At 48.1% G+C, this 19,470-nt stretch overlaps 8 protein-coding genes across 8 annotated transcripts; 4 read left to right on the top strand and 4 right to left on the bottom strand.

Moving 5' to 3' along the window:
- Positions 1 to 1,361: 1,361 nt before the first annotated feature.
- Positions 1,362 to 2,331, bottom strand: N7520_002245 (uncharacterized protein; the record flags this gene model as incomplete). The annotated part of the gene is made up of 2 exons (XM_057136180.1): positions 1,362 to 2,021; positions 2,074 to 2,331. The coding sequence occupies 2 exons, from the start codon at positions 2,329 to 2,331 to the stop codon at positions 1,362 to 1,364; spliced, it is 918 nt and encodes a 305-aa protein (XP_056998866.1).
- Positions 2,332 to 2,576: 245 nt separating this feature from the next.
- fhpA (flavohemoprotein) lies at positions 2,577 to 3,815 on the bottom strand (the record flags this gene model as incomplete). The annotated part of the gene is made up of 1 exon (XM_057136179.1): positions 2,577 to 3,815. The coding sequence occupies one exon, from the start codon at positions 3,813 to 3,815 to the stop codon at positions 2,577 to 2,579; it is 1,239 nt and encodes a 412-aa protein (XP_056998865.1).
- Positions 3,816 to 5,468: 1,653 nt separating this feature from the next.
- Positions 5,469 to 6,511, top strand: N7520_002243 (uncharacterized protein; the record flags this gene model as incomplete). The annotated part of the gene is made up of 3 exons (XM_057136178.1): positions 5,469 to 5,801; positions 5,850 to 6,150; positions 6,198 to 6,511. The coding sequence occupies 3 exons, from the start codon at positions 5,469 to 5,471 to the stop codon at positions 6,509 to 6,511; spliced, it is 948 nt and encodes a 315-aa protein (XP_056998864.1).
- Positions 6,512 to 7,357: 846 nt separating this feature from the next.
- N7520_002242 (putative GABA permease (Uga4)) lies at positions 7,358 to 9,294 on the top strand (the record flags this gene model as incomplete). Its single annotated transcript, XM_057136177.1, has 8 exons — positions 7,358 to 7,427; positions 7,473 to 7,618; positions 7,670 to 7,717; positions 7,767 to 7,914; positions 7,961 to 8,493; positions 8,538 to 8,624; positions 8,668 to 9,052; positions 9,098 to 9,294. The coding sequence occupies 8 exons, from the start codon at positions 7,358 to 7,360 to the stop codon at positions 9,292 to 9,294; spliced, it is 1,614 nt and encodes a 537-aa protein (XP_056998863.1).
- Positions 9,295 to 9,822: 528 nt separating this feature from the next.
- On the bottom strand, positions 9,823 to 10,320 carry N7520_002241 (putative GPI anchored protein; the record flags this gene model as incomplete). Its single annotated transcript, XM_057136176.1, has 1 exon — positions 9,823 to 10,320. One exon carries the CDS (start codon positions 10,318 to 10,320, stop codon positions 9,823 to 9,825), a length of 498 nt encoding a protein of 165 aa, XP_056998862.1.
- Positions 10,321 to 12,238: 1,918 nt separating this feature from the next.
- Positions 12,239 to 13,465, top strand: N7520_002240 (FabD/lysophospholipase-like protein; the record flags this gene model as incomplete). The annotated part of the gene is made up of 4 exons (XM_057136175.1): positions 12,239 to 12,278; positions 12,329 to 12,467; positions 12,522 to 12,806; positions 12,856 to 13,465. The coding sequence occupies 4 exons, from the start codon at positions 12,239 to 12,241 to the stop codon at positions 13,463 to 13,465; spliced, it is 1,074 nt and encodes a 357-aa protein (XP_056998861.1).
- A 73-nt stretch (positions 13,466 to 13,538) lies between these two features.
- Positions 13,539 to 15,554, top strand: N7520_002239 (uncharacterized protein; the record flags this gene model as incomplete). Its single annotated transcript, XM_057136174.1, has 1 exon — positions 13,539 to 15,554. The coding sequence occupies one exon, from the start codon at positions 13,539 to 13,541 to the stop codon at positions 15,552 to 15,554; it is 2,016 nt and encodes a 671-aa protein (XP_056998860.1).
- A 570-nt stretch (positions 15,555 to 16,124) lies between these two features.
- On the bottom strand, positions 16,125 to 19,030 carry N7520_002238 (glycoside hydrolase family 55 protein; the record flags this gene model as incomplete). The annotated part of the gene is made up of 3 exons (XM_057136173.1): positions 16,125 to 17,753; positions 17,804 to 18,815; positions 18,954 to 19,030. 3 exons carry the CDS (start codon positions 19,028 to 19,030, stop codon positions 16,125 to 16,127), a joined length of 2,718 nt encoding a protein of 905 aa, XP_056998859.1.
- Positions 19,031 to 19,470: the final 440 nt, after the last annotated feature.

Genomic DNA, 19,470 nt, shown 5'->3' with positions numbered 1-19,470 from the left:
TGTATTATAGAGCCGACATCCGTTACGGCTGCAGGAGTTGGGTTTCAGGGTTTTGGATTGGCGTTTGGTTGTTTTACGGTCCTCCCATCTCATCCCCATCGGGTCCTGGTCCTGGTTACATCAAAAGTGTCTTTTGTGGATATCCCCGGCCGAGAAGAGTTGAAATTTTCCGAATTTCCGATTGTGTTCTAGCATTAATGTAATTGCCAAGACTCTGGTGGTTTTCACTTCTTTCTGATCTCGTAGTTCGTAGATTTCGTACTTGGAATGCTGAGATAAGGCTATAGGATGGGCTTTGGACAGGGTTCTAGATTTCCCAGATTTCTCACGGCGCAAATCGTGTTACGTCAATCCCGGCGCAATCAACACTTTGAATTCCAAGTCGTACGCTTCTTGTATCCACCAGGCACTAGAATGACGTTTCAAAAGAAAACACCCTGAAATAAGGCATTGATCAGCATGTTGTATAGCCTCTGTTCGTTTCACGATATTAGTAGATCATAGCAGTATACCATAGCTACTACGGATTACAAACAGTCTTGCGGACTTGTTCTGGCTCACGTAAATATTGAAATTGCCCAATTCAAGTCCCTTGCGACAGCTTGTATTTTCGATCGCAGTCTGAAGCGGCACAATGATACCTCATATTATCTAACAACCAGGACAGAGTTCAATTTCCCTATTTCAGTTCAATTTGCGCATCCTTAATCGAATTTTTGTTCTCTGATTCATGTGCTTCTTGGATTAACATTCCAGGCTCAGCATACCCGACCGACCTTCGGCCCGAAAAGATTCTCACAAGATCTGAAAGTCAAGACAGAGCCTGGCACCAAGGTAAATAGTTCCTGGAAATGAATCTCAAGAGTGAAGCAATTGCTTCCAACCGGCTTCCTCGGAATCAACATAAATAGATCAACGAAAGTGGAAATACAGCCACCGATCGGCAGTGGCTTTTACCCCACTAATCCGACTCCACATCGGTTAAATGGTGCCGGTCGATGGATGCATCTCGTCCTCACTTTCAGTCTTCAGATATGTGTCAATTTGTGTTGATATACGAAGCTATTACGGTATCCACATGGGTCCTTCCGACCATTAGTAGAATATGCTAATCGGTGAAAATGGTGAACCGGGGTTCAAGACATGTCTCGTCTTTGGGTGATACTGACTTGATGAAACCTTGACCGCGGATCCGAGAAGTATAATGTATAAATTGGGGAACGAGTACAAGACATTCAAATTATCATTTAACATTTCACTTTACTACATTTTCAATCAAAATTACCATTGAAGTTCTCAATTGCTACCATTTCCGACGTCATTCATCGTCGAATTTCACAAGAGTTGATCTATCTCAAGTCCTATGCTGCAAGACTCCTAATAGTATCCTCATACCGCTCCGGCTCTCGTCCGAGAATATCAACGATATCACTTGACACAACTGCCGTCTCGCCAGCCTTAATAGCCTCCCACGCTGACGCCCACTCCCTTGACAGATCCACTCCACGATAAGTATGTCTCCCGGCATGAGGAAGCGCCACATACTCCTCAATCCCAATCTCTCGAAGTCGAACATCCTTCCCGATTGCATGGCCCAAAATCTCAACCGTCTCCGCCAACGAGATAACTCTCTGCCCAGAAAGTAAGACCACTTTATTCACATACTTGAACGAAGAACCTCGCGAATGCGAAGCGATAATCTTCGCAGTCGCTTCTCCCAATTCATCACGCTTGACCCACGCAACACCAGCCCCGTTCCCGTCGTGGGGAATAGTGATTTCATCAACTGGGTTCTGGAGATCGAACCACGATGTATAGATAGGGAAAGACTCGGAGTAGATCCCTTCCCGAATAATCGTATATGTGATTTCCGTTAATTTGGAAAGATACTCCTCTGTAGCAAGATGAGCGCCCATAACATGCGCGACACTTTTATCAGAAGTTCCCGCAAAGGCGAGAGATGAGTAGAAAATGTGCTTAACGCCGCTTTTTATAGCCATGTCGATCGCGTGGCGGTGGACCTGACTCTGTTAGCTTTTCTTTGCATTTTGTTAAAATATATGATGAAGGTACTTTAACTCGATGATCGATTTCGAAAGACGCATATGAAATTAACATTAGGCTATGAACTCCATCGAATGCATTTTCCAAACTGGATGGACTATCGTAGTCCGCTTGTCGAATTGTTGCGCCTGCTTTTTTGGCATCGAATAATTTGGAGGGGTTTCGTGCGATGAGGATAAGTTCTGATGCTGGGACTAGAGTTTGGAGGTGTTGCACTACACTTCCTCCTAGGCCGCCTGAGGCGGGAAAGACTCCAATTTTCGACATGATGCGTTTGTTAAGGATAGAGTTTTTTTTTCCCGGTATGACTTATAAGTATTGAATGTTTATGACAGTTGATTACTGGATGATTGGTGGTTGCTTATAAATGAGGAATCGATCGGTTGAAGTGGAGCCCGAGATGATTAATTCGGTTTTTTTCCGAGCGGGGAACAAAGGAACATCTTCAAGACTCTGCATGAATTGTGGGTATTATCGAGGTGAGATCTATTCTACAGTCTTTCTTATATTATCTATTGCGCGATACCGCCCGTTCCGAAAAGCTCCATCTTGATCTGTTCTGCTTTGACTCCCTGGGATTTCAGACCCGCTTCCATGTCTGTCATGAACTTCTCAGGTCCGCAGATATAGTATTTTGTTGTTGGATTGTCGATGAAGAGGTCCTTGGAGAGCTTGTTCAGATCCACACGTCCGGCGTAGGTGTAATCCATCCCCTCCTTGTCTTCTGCGGATGGCTGGGTGGTGAAGAAGGTTGTCTGGAGAGTGGGGTAGGTCTTTGTCAACGACGTGACGTGCTCTTTGAAAGCGCGAACACTTGATGTTCTCGAGCCGTGGATGAAGTGTAGTTTGCGCTCGGATGGCTTGGAGGTCAATGTGTTGAGGATGGATGTGAGAGGGGTGAGACCAACGCCAGCGGAGATCAGTACTACCGGGTTGGTGGAGTCGTCGGTTGAGAGGAAGAAATCACCAGCGGGGTGCGAAACCTTGATCTTATCGCCCTGGTTAAAAGAATCGTGTAGGAGATTCGAAACGTAACCAGGATGAGCGGTCGCGTGGGTCCCTGTTCCCTTTTCTTTCTTCACGCTGATCCGGTAGTATTCCGAGTTCGGCTTGTCGCTGAGTGAGTACTGGCGCGGCTGGAGGTATCCCAATTTCGGTACATAGACCTGCACTGAGATATATTGTCCCGGGTTAAAAGCAGGCAGCGGCTTGCCGTCGACAGGGGCGAGATAGAATGAGATGATCTCGTCGGACTCCTTGATCTTCTTGGAAATCTCGAATTCACGCCAATCAGTCCACCCCTCACTCTCTTCGTAGATCTGGTGTTCGCGACCGATCATGATATTGGCTAATTGCCAGTATGCTGTCGCCCAGGCATCTTTGATTTCGGGGGTGAGGGCGTCACCGAGAACTTGACCCATTGCTTCGAGGAGGTATTTGCCAACGACCTTGTAGGATTCGGGCTGGATGTAAAGAGATGCATGTTTTTGGCAGATCAATTCCACAGCTGGAGTTAAGACGCCGAGGTTGTCGATGTTGGAGGCGTATGCGAATAATGCACCGGCAAGTGCGCGAGACTGGTGACCATTTTGTTGATTGGGGATGTTAAAAACGTTGTTCAGGTCAGGATTTTCCCGGATGAGATTGTCGTAAAAAACACTAGTGATGGTGCCACCGTGCGCGACCAGAACTGGTACTGTAGCTTTGATAAGCTTAACCTGATCTGTTGTCAATCCCGCGTTGGAACCCATGATATAATGATGATCGAAGTACGCACGTCGGTATTTGTGGAATGATTTGCGAAATATTAAGAGGTGAATGTGAGCTATTTATGTGCCAGGCTATAACCATTAGCCAATTTAGCGACGCGCAATATGGTTCGATGTAGCCGTTGCGGCTTCGTGACAAGCATCTCCGCGGACCCATAAGCGGGTCTAACAGTAGCCCAATGACCCGTATGACATTATTAAACATGAAGAATTTTCTAGACAACCAATGCTATATAATCTGGTAAGTAAATCAAGCATCTCCGCGGACTCGGTAAAGTACGCGTGCATTCGGTTCCTTGCCGTGGAGTTACCGTTTAGGGGGATCCACTGATTTCGGCTTTATAGCTGGAGTTTTCTCGGCGCCTTCGGCCTGTGGCTCCACACGAAAACTCCCCGGGTTTGACAGAAGATTTCTCACTGACAAACTCATCATTTGTGTGGTGCAAATGATCTATAAAGATCGAAATTCAGAGTTCGGCCCGCGACGGATCAAGTCGCTAGGATAAGGTTCCTGTCAAGCGCAGATCATCCGCCTGGATATACTCGATAGGGATGGTCCATGATTCATTTCCTATGACTAAGAACCTTGGAAATTCCAACTGAGAAATAAAAATATAAGATGGCTATCAACGAGCCCTGGAGGTCGGGTGCACTTTGCTGGTTTGGAAACATTGCCACTTCCAGGTTATCACGCCAATGCCGCCCGGTCATCCTCGCGATATTTAGGAACGTGGTGCATATGTTCTCCTGGACGTTTTAATTCGTTTTTTGCATTTCCTCCAACCAGAATTTCCCTAATTAATATGCAATCGTATCGGGCCGATCTGGTGGCTGAGGACGTCCGATGTCATAAGTGCAGATAATCTTAACCATCTCGGGATAGTGAGAGCATCTTAATAACCTTGCCTCAAGGTGCATTACCTCCTCGTCTTTGCTAAAGTAAAGATCCAATGCATTCAAGTTCTGTCTAGGGATCACCAGCCAGAGTCTCGTCGCTCTCGGTCTTTTTTCTTACCTTGCCCAAGTGAATACATTTCACTTATCTATTATGCTAATGATCTGATAGAGTCCCTATCAACAATAAGCTTTATGTGCTACCTAAAATAGGGTTGATGAGCAATTGATGTGATTTGAAAAGTTCCCTGGGCCAATCACGGAGATTCCCGAAACCCTTTATTCTGGAACATGTTATTGTCATGTTCTAGACAATGCGCAACATCCGTTTTCGGACGGTCGGGGATTCCCGTCTACAATCACTCTGGATCGAGATATTCAACACAAATATGGTACCGAAGTGCCGCCCGTACCAGATCCCGAGGTTGTGAGCTCATCACTACAGAGGTTATTCCCTATGAATCATCTCATCCAGATAGTCATCACCCAATCAACGCGATGAATTGACCATCAAACCCTATTTCATAACAAAAATCAACCCGCGAGCCCTGGCTCATACCATGATCAATGATACGTGGATTCCATTTTCTCGCGGCGCGTGCTCCTGGCTTGTGACGTCTGCGATGCGGAGAACAAGATACATAAGCAAAGTGAATAAAACAGTTTGTTGGAAGTTTTAGCTCAGGACAGCTTCAGCAACGCGTTCAATTGACTCGATTAGAATCAAGATCAACTATCAACATGAAGTTAAATTTCCACAGGCGCAACTTATCGGAACCTTCCACGACTGGGAATAATGGCAACGGGCCTGCGAGCCGTAGCCAGCTTCCTATGCTAGCGTCCCCGGATAAGACACGATGGAATTTGCTGTGCGTGCTAGGTGAATTTGTCGGCACGTTTATGTTCTTGTTCTTCTCTTTTGCGGGAGCTCAGGTTTCTAATACACCTATGCCTGCGCCTGGGTCGCCTCCGAATACTTCCAATTTGCTGTACTCGTCTTTGGCTTTTGGGTTCTCGTTGACGGTTAATGTGTGGGCTTTCTTCCGGGTGACTGGTGGACTTTTCAATCCCGCGGTGAGAGATATCGGATGTCTTCTGGTTTGCCCTGGCTGATCGTTTTAGGTTACGCTTGCCCTTTGCCTGACTGGTGGCATGCCTCCGCTTCGAGGGTTGTTGGTCTTCCCGGCTCAATTGATTGGCGGCATTGCAGCAGCAGGTGTAGTGAGCTGTCTCTTCCCGGGTCCGTTGAACTGCTCTACCCGGCTTGGTGGCGGTGCCTCTATCTCGCAAGGCTTGTTCATTGAGATGTTCCTTACCGCGCAACTAGTGATTGTCATCATCATGCTAGCTGTCGTGAAGCACAAGTCAACCTACCTAGCTCCTGTGGGCATCGGTCTGGCGTTCTTCGTTTGTGAGATGATTGGTAAGTTTCGTACCCTGACAGACAGTACTTTGCTGACCTTTTCAAAGGTGACTACTATACCGGCGGATCACTCAATCCCGCTCGATCCCTCGGTCCTGACGTGATCAACCGAAGTTTCCCCGGATACCACTGGATCTATTGGGTTGGGCCGCTGCTGGGTTCCTTACTGGCGTCTGGATTCTACCATCTTCTCTGCTTTGTTCGCTGGGAGAATATCAACCCAGGTCAAGACTACAACGAGTGGGAGGCAGCGAGGAAGGCGTCCATGGCCAAGTCGGAGAACACTTTTACGGATCAGGTTCATCGTGAACCAACACCTCCAGAATCACCTCCAGATGTCCCTCCCGAGCAACAGGTCTAACGCCATCACTAGCACGGCCGAGGGCAGAGACTCAATGATGATGTTGGATCTGAGTAAAATATCCTTAGTCCATTCATGGAGGAGCGACAAGGCCGTATGAACAACCTTGAAATTGTACACGATTTCATGACCATTGTGTATACGCTTGATGTAGTCAGTCAGTACGAAATTTATTAATTACTGCGACTCAATAATGAAATTTACCAGTTTAATTTCTACATGAATCTCTTGATCGCGTTGCACAAGGCTGTTGGAAGAAGTCCAAAGGGTTCTTTTATTGGGTGGAGACAATCCCGGAAGATCAGCACAGGAGTCACAGTCCCATCACGCAATCTCACTTCCCTACAATGCTAGACCTGGGTAACTGTTCAATGCAGCTAAAGCGAAAATCAAATCTGAATTGGTGAAAAGAGCCGACATTGTTCCAGCAAAGCAACGATATTATTCGAAGATGGAAATTCCTGCGCCAAGCTTCACGGGAAAGGAGCGTTCCGTGATCCACCAATGCCCAACCTTGAATGAAAATGTATTTATGCAGATCGTGTCGCAAGTCCTGAAGAATTAAGAGCACATCAACAGATCTCATGGAAATAGTCATGGAAATAATTCTACCTCACGACAAGAGGGGAGAATGAAAATCATATCACGATCTTGAAAAACGGGAAGAACCAAAGCAGACGATCGGATCGCTAGTTAATCAGGAAAATATGCAGATCCTCCCCCTGCGCTTACTATAGGTCGATAGCGTGTGTAACCTGATGACGCCAAGCCCTTGATAAAGACTCTCCATGTCCGTCCTTCGTGCAGGCCTCACCAACTCTAACACCACGTCAATTCTAACTCAACATGGGTTCTCCACGCGATGTTGAAGCTGATGACGCGCCAAGCGCCAACCCTGGCGACTCAGCACTTCTAGGTATGTCGCCTGAATTATTGCCCGAGCACTGTTGACTTTTTCCAGCGAAAATGGGATACAAACAGGAACTGCGACGACAGTATTCCACGCCGCAGGTTTTTGCGATCGCGTTTAGTATTATGGGGCTTGTTCCATCTATCGCGTCGACGATTGCGTTCTCCCTACCTGCGGGGCCGGTGGGGATGGTTTGGGTAGGAACATTTACATCAAGTCGTGTCGCGTGATGTACTGATTTTCTGTAGGGATGGTTTACAGCGAGCGTTTTTATTTTTCTAGTTGGGCTTGCAATGGTATGTTTAAGGTCCCTGATAGCATTGCCGGCGTGTGTAACATCCCTAGTCTGACCTCGCGTCTGCGATGCCTACGGCTGGAGGTTTATATTGGTGGACTCATTATTTCGCCAGTCCGAAATTCAAAAGCCCTCTCAGTTTTCTGATTGGGTATACCAACACGCTTGGATTGATTGGTGGAATCTGCTCTGTGGATTGTAAGTCCTTCATCGTCACAGTGGATTGTTCTAAACGGTTATCTAGATACTCTCGCTCTTATGATCGCGTCCTGCGTCAGCATTGCGCGGGACGGTGCATGGTCTGCTTCACGCGGCGAACTTTACGGTATTTATGTCGCGTTGATCATCATTCATGGATTGTCTGGTGCTCTGATGGGTCGAGTTATGCCAAGGATCCAGACATTTTGTATATACATCAACATTGCAATCGTGGTCGCTACCGTGATCGCCTTACCCGTTGGAAAGGTCAGGAGAGGCGAGTCCTTGAACTCGGGCAACTACGTGTTCCGGCATGTCGATAATGAAACGACATGGCCAACCGGCTGGACGTTTATGCTTTCCTGGTTATCTCCGATTTGGTCGATTGCCTCATTCGACTCGTGTGTGCATATGAGTGAGGAAGCGATGCATGCCGCCAAGGCTGTACCATTGGGAATCATGTTCTCTGCTGGATCGGCCTCTGTGCTCGGGTTTCTGGTGTTGGCTGTTATGGCTGCTACTATGAATCCCGATGTGTCCCAGACAATCAATAGTCAGTTTGGTCAGCCTATGGCACAGGTAAGACATCTCTTAGTCGCCTCGAACTAGCACTAAATTTGCAGATCTACTACGACGCCGTCGGAAAACATGGGGCTTTGGGCTTCATGATCGTCCTATGTATAATCCAATACCTGATCGGTCTCAGCCTAGTACGTCACCCAATCTTCAGTTTAGCATCAACTAAAAATCTAGATCGTTGCCGCATCTCGTCAGGCATGGGCATTTTCCCGTGACGGCGCACTCCCATTCTCTACTTTCTTCCGCCACGTCAGCAAACGCATTCAGTACCAACCCGTTCGTATGATCTGTGGTCTGGTGGTAGCATGTCTCATCCTAGGCCTATTGTGCCTTATCAATAACGCCGCTGCAAACGCTCTCTTCTCCCTATTCATTGCCAGCAATTATTTGTCCTGGCTTACGCCTATCCTCTGTCGCCTTGTTTGGGGACAGGACCTTTTCCGTCCCGGTGAATTTTACACGGGGAGATTAAGCACGCCGATCGCGTGGATTGCGGTTGTTTATCTTGTTTTCGGGGTTGTGTTGTCTATGTTTCCTAATGGGGGACCTGATCCAGCTCGTAAGTTATTCTGAATTGAGTGATAGTCCTGGCTGACTTTGCTAGCATCCGATATGAATTATACTATTGTTATTAATGGGTTTGTTTGGATTGGTTGCATGGTTTATTACTTCCTTTTTGCCCGGCATTGGTACACGGGGCCGAAGATGACGGTTGACGAGGGTCAATCTACGGACTCGGACATCACGACATCTGCGCCTGTGGATTTCCAGCGGACTTCGAATGGGCAGAAAGAGGAGTGATTGTTTTAGGTTGGCGAGACTGCTGCATACATAAATACTCCTATCTCATTTCTGATTTTATTTTGAGTTTCAGGCGTGCCTGGTGTGAAACCATCTGGGCAGAGATGAATGTAGATCGTTGGGGGCCAACTTCGGATGGCAGCGGAGTTGAGATTCCTTGGCGTTCTGTGAGATCCGAGGCCCATGCATTAGCTGTTCGGCGCAAGTTTGGTCGGCCAGAAAATTTTTGTTTGGGTTTCACCGGCAGTATCTAAACAGGAAATGCGGCCTCTACCAATTCAACCTTGGAACATTCTAACAGTCTAGGACTCGGGAGGAGGAAAAGCAATCGGTTATTACTGCTCAAAATTGAGGAATAAAATAAATGTCAATTGGATCACGGGTATATACAAGTCCGGCATCTCTGGTACACCCAGAGCCCAATGCAATTAGAACCAAGTCAAGGAAAGTCGTGAAAAAAGCGTGATCGATCTCGGTCATTCAAAACTGAGATCCATAGTATAGATATCCGATACAAGATCGCAATCCTTACAGAGCGGCCATAACATAGACCACACCGGCAATACCAGCAGCAGCAACACCCATGCCAGTAGCGTGGGGAGCGGCGTTGGTACCAGTAGAGCTGGAGCTGGAAGAAGAGCTAGAGCTGGAAGAGGAGCTAGAGCCAGAAGTGGAGGTAGAGCCCGAAGAGGTGCTAGTAGCAGAGGTATCGGTGGTAGTGGCAGAGACCTGGGTGGTCAAAGTGGATGGGACAGTAGTGGTCTTGCCGTCCGAGTTGGTAGTGGTAACATCGGCAGTTAACGTTGACCATCTGCTCTCGGCATTCGAGGCGATGCTCTGGGCATCGGAGACGACACCACTGGCATAGGTCTCGGCTGCGGAAGCAATAGCCTCGCCGCCAGACACGGCACCCGTGGCGATACCGTTAGCGAGGGTCTCGGCGTCAGAAACGATGTTTCCAATGGCATCAGCAGAGACCAGGCCAGCGGCGGCCAGGATGGCGGAGGTGATCAAAGTGAACTTCATGGTGAAATTGAAGGGTGAATATGGGGTTGTGGAGTAGATGGGAGTGTATGTGGTTTTATTAGATACGGTTGGTTTGGCTGTGGATGTCAGGTGTTAGATCTGGGGAGGCAAGGTCACTTATATGCCAAAATCGGGGACTAAATATAGTTAGAAGAAATCAATTACTACAATAGGCAGTGTGGAGTGTGGCAGTGTGGCAATGGCGCTGTTTGAGGGTAATTGTACTGTATTGGTCAGTTTGGGGGTAAACGGAAAACGAGCAAGTCCATGGCGATCTGCGCTAGTGGATGGAGTAGCAATAATGTTGGGGCAATTTTAGAAAGCCAATTATCACATTTGGTATCCACCTTTGGTCCAAGACTGGATGCTGTGGCCAGTGAGTCGTGAATTTCCACCTCTGGCCGCCCCAAAAGAGCCCTAGGGGCCATAAGCTGGGGTAGAAAACTGCAGCCTGCCGATGAGCCAAAATCAGGTATGGGAAATTAAGCAAATACAAACCAAGGTATTGGAGCAACTTGGCGCAGTTCCAAGCAGAAATTCCTGAAATAGAAATGTGTTATACTGCTGCCTTTGACAGACCCCAACGAACTCGCCTGCGGCCGGAATTGCGGCAATGGTCACCGCCACCACCGTGGGTAGATGTCCGACGGGCAAGATACCCACTGGTATTTGGCTTTGAGAACCCTGATATTTCAAAACGGAGGTACCTACTGCTTCGAAGGTTCTCAATGGTTTTGGATGAGCGAGGTAACAGCGCGTACAGTATTTTGTGAGTTTTCGCGTCAACATAGATGGACCTTGTGGCGGTGCATCGTGCATCTAGTGCAAGCCTCCAGCCTAGCCACCGGATCAGGCGTTGCTTGCGATGTGGAAGCCAAGAACCATGACGTCTGGATGGGGAAATTGAGAGATGAGACTGGATCTCCTCGAACGCCACCGGAGGGGCGAAGCAAGTTAGCACGGAATCGCCCGGAGACCCTTGTGATCCTACGGAAATACGGAAGTCACACCTGAGATATCAGGCCCGATACTTGACTGTACTGAGCTAGCGGTGAGAGCCGGCAGTATATCATTGCTCCAGCATTATGGCCTGACTCCTGAGGCTCTAAGTTTCCCGTTGTTTACAATGCTGTGTTTTTTGCCTCTTACATCTACTGCCCTCATACACTTTATTGGCATGGACTAAACCAGAATGTAGCATCGATTCATACATTATACACCCCTTCAAATTGAAAGTTGTCGATGCAGCCAAATGAAATTCTCATCTCGTCACCATCTTCATCATTATGCGCAGATCCCATACTGCATGTGTCCAACATCTCATCCACTAGGAAAAGCCATAATGGGCCATGCTTCAAGAAAATCCCTGTATCGTAATGTACGGCGGGTACTGCTTTCCAGCGATCTCCGCAAATGTACATACCTTGCAGCGATTGGAGCGCTTCATCATCGACGATGATGCACATTCGGAACTGTTTTGATTATGACGTCTACCTTCGGCGTCTATCCATGCCTCGATCTGAGCATTAATGAGATCAATAGATGCGCCGTCAAATTGGGATTCTTCTATCACTATAGATCGATGGTTGGCGCGGATCTTCTCTCGGTCTGCCCCTCAGGCCCAGGCATCCGTTGGAACAAATTATTGTTGGATGCAGGTCTCGATGTACTTGACACGCTTGTATTGAACTGCTGGCGCATATGTATTACTGGCCAATTATTTGGCGCCTCGCCTATTTACAGCATGCGGGGTAGGTGGCTGGCGAGCGAGCTAGTTCAGCTGACGCTGACAGTCAACCACAAATACATTCTCCAACATTTCGCACTTCGGGGCCATAAGTCTATCTGGAGGTCTGTTGGCGCTCCGCATTTCTTGGAACTTAATCTAGACGTTTAGACGTTGGCCCCGGAAACTACAATGACGGGCTCGGACGAGCCGTTGAGGATCTTGTCACTTGGTAAGTCTACCTGGTCCAAGCAGCTACCTTCGGCCACTGAAAGATTCAAGATGGCGGTGGAATCCGTGGAATCTCAAGCCTTCTCATCTTAGAGAGGATTATGCAGAAGATCGGGAATGCCAAGGGTCTTAGTGACGTTCCGCGACCGTGTGACCATTTTGACTTGATCGGTGGCACAAGCACTGGAGGGTATGACCGACTATTCAACACCTGTAAGGTATATTACTAATAATATCTTGCAAGAATCATCGCCATATTGCTTGGGAGATTAGGCTTGACTGTCGACGAATGCATAACCGCCTACAGAAAGGTTGCTAAAAAGGCCTTCACTCCGAAAAGGACGTCGTTTTTGCCAGCCGCACCCAAAGGAGCATTCTCGGAAAAGTCACTTGAGGATGCTATGAAAGAGATCGTAAGGGAGTACTGCACCGATATCGATTGCGTGACACGTCGGCGCGAGGGCCATGCGACTGTTAAGACATGTCCTCATTCTGACATGGCATTCCGAGACCATGGATGCAAGAAAACGTGAGTCGCGACCCAAAGCGCCGGTGCTGTTTTTTCTGACATGCTATAGCGTGGTCTTGGCGATCACAAAAGATAATATCGATGCACCACCAACCCTCTTCACAACATACGATTCATCGGCGGCCTTCGCAACCTCTACCCTTTGGCAGGTTGCGCGTGCTACTTCAGCAGCGACCACCTTTTTCAAGTCAATCAAAGTCGGCCGCGATCAAATCGAGTTCATCGATGCTGCTTTCGGATACAATAATCCAAGTGAGATCATGATCCAGGAGGCTCAGCGAGAATTCCCTGGACGCACAATCAGGATTCTCAGCCTCGGAGCAGGTCTCGGGGATGTCATTACCATCAAAAATACACGAGTATCTATCATCACTGCTTTGAAGAACATCGCCACGTCGTCCAAGAGAGTAGCAGCAAATATGGACTTTCGCTTTGGCGATAGTGGCGAATACCATCGGTTCAACGTGGTTCAGGGTCTTCAAGACATCACATTGTCTGATTGGGAGGAGGCTAGTACCATTTCTGCACACACTTACAACTATCTGAATGAGAGTGAACGTGCGCTTAAGAAATTTGTCGATGACTTCATCCATCAACCTCAAGAATCTGCGCTGGGCTTGGAGGAGGCAGTAAAGCAGGGCAAAACGATCACAAGTTAGTGCGTTACAGTCCAGGTCTTATTATCCATCACTCATCATAACTTGAATGCCATGAATAGAAGCGCCGTGCTACATGATCCAGTTTCCTCAAAACCGCCGATTTGTGGGACGTGTCAAGAAAATCGATGAAATGAAGCAGAAACTCTTCTTCCAGAAAGAAATTTCAAGACTGGCAGTCTTTGGACTAGGAGGTATTGGAAAGACCCAAGTTGCACTGGAACTTGCGCATTGGGTCAAACAAAACATGCCCTCTTACTCCATCTTTTGGATGCCAGTCCTGAGTAATGCAAGCTTCGAGCAGGCTTGCACCCAGCTCGCGACGAAACTTAACATAAGCAAAGCCTCGGACGACGAGAATGCCATGGAATCGGTGCAGCGACATCTCAGTTTGGAATCAACGGGACCCTGGCTTCTGATTATCGACAACGCAGATGACAAGGAGTTGCTCTTCGGGAGCCCAGATCAGCCAGGTGGTATAAGCCAATATCTTCCAGAAAATAATAGAGGTATTACGTTACTTACTACTCGCTCTCGAGAGGTGGCCGTTTCGTTTGCGGGGAAGGACATCATCAAGCTCCAGGAGATGGATATCGAAGAGGCCACTGGTCTTTTGGAGAAGACACTTATTCAAAATGTCTCTCCTGAGGACAAGGACCAGATGTTGCAACTACTTAAGGAGCTCTACTGCCTGCCTCTAGCGATCACACAAGCAGTGGCCTACATAAACACGGCAGACATATCAATTTCAACATATTTCAAGCTGCTTCGAGGTACGCAGAATGATGTGATCAGTCTTATGAGCAGACAATTCCACGATGGTACTCGCTACAAAGAGTCACAGAATGCCATCGCTACCACCTGGGTCATCTCCTTTCAGCAGATCCAAAGGATTGACGAAGCTGCAGCCAATATGTTGTCATTCATCTCATGTATTGAACCGAAGGGGATTCCACAGTCCCTTCTGCCAGACCTTGGATCAGAAGAGGAAAAACTGCACGCTGTGAGCACGTTGTGTGGTTATGCCTTTTTGGCCAAAAGAGATGAAGCTTTATTTGACATGCATAGTCTCGTCCATCTAGCGACACAAATATGGGTTGAGCAGGAAGGAACAACAAAAGAGTTGATGGGAACAGCCATTCCTCATATGCAAGCCGTCTTCCCGTCAAGTGATTATACCAATCGCGAATTATGGCGGATTATCTTACCGCATGGTCTCAAAATCATCCGAACATGTGATCAATATGATTCGGAGGATATACCGTGGCTTTATTATAAGATCGGGCATTGCCTCAAGGCGGATGGCCGGATCAAGGAGGCTGTCGATTGTTTTGAAGAATATTGTCGATGGACCAAATGTCGATATGAAGAGGGCGATCCGTATCAACTGGCATCTCAACATGAGCTCGCTGGGGTATATCAAGACAATGGCCAGATTGGCAAGGCCCTTAAGCTGCTTGAACATGTGGTTTCAGTGCGAGAGAGAACTTTAGCTGAAGGACACCCAGATCGACTCGCATCTCAACATGAGCTCGCAAGGGTATATCACTCTGATGGGCAGATTGGCAAGGCCCTTAATCTACTTAAACATGTGGTTTCAGTGCAAGAGAGAACTTTAGCTGAAGGGCACCAAGATCGACTCGCATCTCAACATGAGCTCGCCAGGGTATATCACTCTGATAGGCAGATTGGCAAGGCCCTTAATCTACTTGAACATGTAGTTGCCGTGGAAGAGAGAACTTTAGCTGAAGGGCACCCAGATCGACTCGCATCTCAAAATGAGCTCGCTGGGGTATATCAAGACAACGGCCAGATTGGCAAGGCCCTTAAGCTGCTTGAACATGTGGTTTCAGTGCGAGAGAGAACTTTAGCTGAAGGGCACCCAGATCGACTCGCATCTCAACATGAGCTTGCCAGGGTATATCACTCTGATGGGCAGATTGGCAAGGCCCTTAATCTACTTGAACATGTAGTTGCCGTGGAAGAGAGAACTTTAGCCCCAGAGCACCCCTCTCGAATTGCATCTCAGCGTGCACTTGCAAGAACTAAGCAAACCTTGGGGCCACATTCTAGAGGTTCCCCTAAATTTTGACTGGTTATGCTGAGTCCAAAATGTGGATTCCGGGAGATAGTCAACACAATCCGCTTATGTATCCAGTTGACGCTACCTGCCCTCATTTGAGGCCTGAGTGCATGAGCAGAGAAGCTTTAGAAGCTCCATATGTTCCCTCCCTATCGGATATTGATTCTGAATTATGAGGAGTTCAATGCTCTTTCCCATGAAGGAAAGCCGAGGAACCGTTGAAGGGTTGAACAAAGTGTTCTTTGCGAGGACTATAGGTTCTGTGGCCGACAATGCAGAATGGAGACCCATGAATCATATGCGGAACAGCTATATCATAATCGCGATCTTCATTCATGTGGAGCTTTGTTGAGCTTTTGTATTTAGAAGTGGAGATATACCTCATGCATTTTAGCGTGAATGAGTACCAGCCATCCGGGAATGCCTAGGATTTCACCCCTCATTTGCTCTAAGCACTTGAAGCATCCGAAAGTGTACACCCATGAACGAGATTTTGCAATTGCTTCGCATTATGATTACGTTGAGTATAGAAACGTATGCATATGTCCAATGCCATTCAATCAAAGTGTAACAAAAGAATTAGTTAGAAAACTCCCCATATGCCTGAATAATTCCCTCCCACCCACCAGGATGATCCGCCTCACGCGGGTTACTCTTTCCATCAAGTATCATAACATCCGTCTGGCGTGTACCAATCGAGTACCACACAAGATTCTGGGGTGCACCTGCAACCCGCATCATATTGGTCTGACACTTTCCACTACACGGCTCGTTATATAGGCCGTTCCAGTAGCCGTCGAAGAAGGCCCAGGCGGCGGAGTTGTATAATGCGATGTTAGATCCGCCTTCGATGTTGGTCGCGATGGAGGTGCGGCATTTTTGGTCGTTAGCGCCACACCAGGTGAAGTCTGGGTCTCCGATTTTCGGGTCGGGGGCCCATGGTGCGGGTGTGTTTTCATATTCCCCAGAGCCTTGCATGTAGGGAGATTCGCTTTGGAGGAGGCCTGCGAAGACGTTGGCTGCTTTGTTGAAGTTGTACTCGTATAGCCAGTGGTGTTCTGAGCCTGTGCCTGTGAGCCATGTGCCCTTGGTTGCTTCGACAAGGATACCACGGCCGGTGGAGACGATGGTGAGGAGCGAGGTGCTGTCCAGGTTGTGATCCGCGGTCCAGCCCCAGAAATTCTCGATATAGGCTGAAGAGGACGATGTGAGGTGCATGACCATGTAAGCGGCCATGCAGTCCTTCGGATCCTGGGACGTGCAGATGTTGGAGATAACGGTTTCAGCTGTGCCTCCTACCATCACGTTGGTGTTCCACAATCCGACGTCTCCGGGTTGGCTTCCGGCAGCATTGATCTCGAGGACCTTAGCTCCTGGAAGGATCTCACCAACAGAGAATCGCATGTCTTGAATCTCGATAAGACCGACGTCACCTGGGTTACCCAGTTTTACGATGGCCCTAGGGTTCCTGGGGTCCTTGAAGGCATCTCCATATCCAGAGATCACGGCCCAAGCCTCACCCACGATACGGGTACCGACCGGAACAAAGAGCGTGTCAGAGACTCTGTATACACCGAAGGGTATGAAGGTGATCTTGCAGTTCTCGGCATTTTGCTTGAGAATAGCATTGAGCGACGCTGTTTCATCCGCCAGACCATCACCTTTGACTGGATGACCAGGCACGGATTTGACATTGACCACATCGGCGCTGCTGAACTGGCTATAAGTTGGCTGCGCCTTAATGAAGAACTTATCGTTGACAAGTAGGCTTGCAGATCTCTGAGTATTATGCATGGCTCCCTGCTCATACTCTCCTTCAACAAGGCTACCCCATAGCCAGGTGTCGACATGGGCAGTTGAGGCCAAGCGAGTTCTTCCCTCACTGTCCACAGCGATGGGATTTGTTCCATCGTGCACCAAGTTCTGAATAAGAAGCTGGCTGTTTTTATATCCTGTGTCATGGGATGAATCGTGGAATCTAACCACTGGACCAGAATTCCTGGAGGTGGAGTCTAGGAGGACCAGACTTCCTAGACCATTGCTTGTCATGTTGATACCTGTACCACAGGATTCGAACCCAGCACTCTGAAGGAGAACGGTAAATCCACCTTTCGCTTCAAACGCAGTACCGCATCCGACGAATTGAATGTTCTTGAAATTGACTTGCTGGTTCGAGTTGATAATGCCGGTAGCACCACCAATGATCCTCTGTTGAAGATTAGCGACGGTCAAAATACATGTACGGAGATTGAACTTACCACATCAGTCACCGCAATTGTAGAGCCGGCAACAATGTCGATACCAGTGTGTACTTTGGAATTGAACGGCATGTGAACTTCAACGTTTGTCAATCCTGATCCCTGGGCGACTCCCCACTGAAGTGCGGTAATTTTGGTATTCGGGCCAATAGCATTTGTATCCAAGATGACATTCTTCAATAACATCATGAAGCTGGTCTCAGGATTTCCATTGTTCTTGTCGTATCCCATAATAAGAAACTGGCCCTGGAAGTCGGGGCTCGCTCTGAGAATCGGAGGATTCAGAGGGTCTCCGACAATGATTGTTCCAACAGTCATAGTGAGAGTGCTTCCAAGGGTGTATACTCCACCAGGCAGGAAGACTTCAGCTGGATACCGAGTGACACCCTTCCCCTTACGAGTACCACCGTTTCCGTCGTCATCAATTGCGTGCTGAAGCTTGGCTGTTTGATCACCTGAACCATCTCTGACAACGCCATAGTCTAGTACATTACGATATACTGGGTATATCTTGCTTCCACCAGCATATGGAGCATATCCGGAGGCGCCTTGCTTGTGATCCTGAGCATCTAGCCAGTAGGGCTCGCCCCCATTCCTCGTTCCTGCTGGACATGTCTTAGTAGCTGGTGTAAACGCTGTTGCGCTTGGTTTGCTAGAAACACTGTTTGCCGGAGGGATTGATGGGGTATTTGCTGGCGGGACAGGCGGGCTGGTTGATTGTTTCGTCGGTAGGTTACTTGTGCTGGTCACGCTGACAGGTTTACTGTCAACCGAAGTAGGTTTCGGAGCTGGTGGTGGGTTTGTACTCAAAGCACTGGTAAGGCTACTGATGGATGATGTCGGCTTTGGAGCCGGTGGAGGGATTGTACTCAAAGCACTGGCAAGGCTACTGCTAGATGATGTCGGCTTGGGAGCCAGTGGATCGCTTGGCAGAGATGTAGGTGTTGGAGCTGGTGCCGGCTTTGGTGTAGTAGCTGACTGGGCGCTTGGCGCAGATGTAGGTACCGTATCCCTGAATTTTGTTAGCATACCCCCGTTCAACCAATTAAACTTCGAATCACTTACGGGCCATCAGAATCGGTAGATGGAAGAATTCCTCTGTTATCCAGTGTCAGCAATCACCATAAATAAGGATGTTTCTTGCACATACGATTGTATCAGAGCCTCTAACCACGGAGGAATGATATGGAATGCATCGTACCCAGGCTCAGCCGGCGCTTCAGGCATATCTTGTATCGCCGCCCGAACAGACTCTTTTGGAATGGGTATAATAGCACATGATGCTGTTGTAATGACAACTGCCAGTGCAGATAATGAAATAGACCCGCGCATCTCAATCTCTAGTATCCTAACCTCAACCACGAGGAAATTCAGAAGAAGAGGGTGAAAAGGCCTTCATTATAATGGGAGGAATGGCAAGTATAAGAAGCCCTGGTTCACAAATGCCAGTCCTGCCAGCCAAGTCCCAATCAAAATGATAACAACTCATCGGTATGGACGCGTTGTGGGGATGATTGTGTGGAATGTTGTTCTAGGAGTGCGGTTGCTCGGCGCGGTATCAATGGGCAGTGTTGATCGACGCCCCTTGCAAAACCCAAGTTCTGAGAACGTGCCGAAAATGCGTGCCTTGGAAGATAGTGATTCTTAAGAGCAATATGGTGGTCTAG

The sequence above is a fragment of the Penicillium odoratum genome (assembly GCF_028828045.1).
Source record: "Penicillium odoratum strain IBT 22623 chromosome Unknown utg000002l_segment0_segment0, whole genome shotgun sequence".
Taxonomy (NCBI): Eukaryota; Fungi; Ascomycota; class Eurotiomycetes; order Eurotiales; family Aspergillaceae; genus Penicillium; species Penicillium odoratum.
Note: the sequence above shows the minus strand (reverse complement) of the source record. Positions and strands in the feature narration are given on the sequence as shown.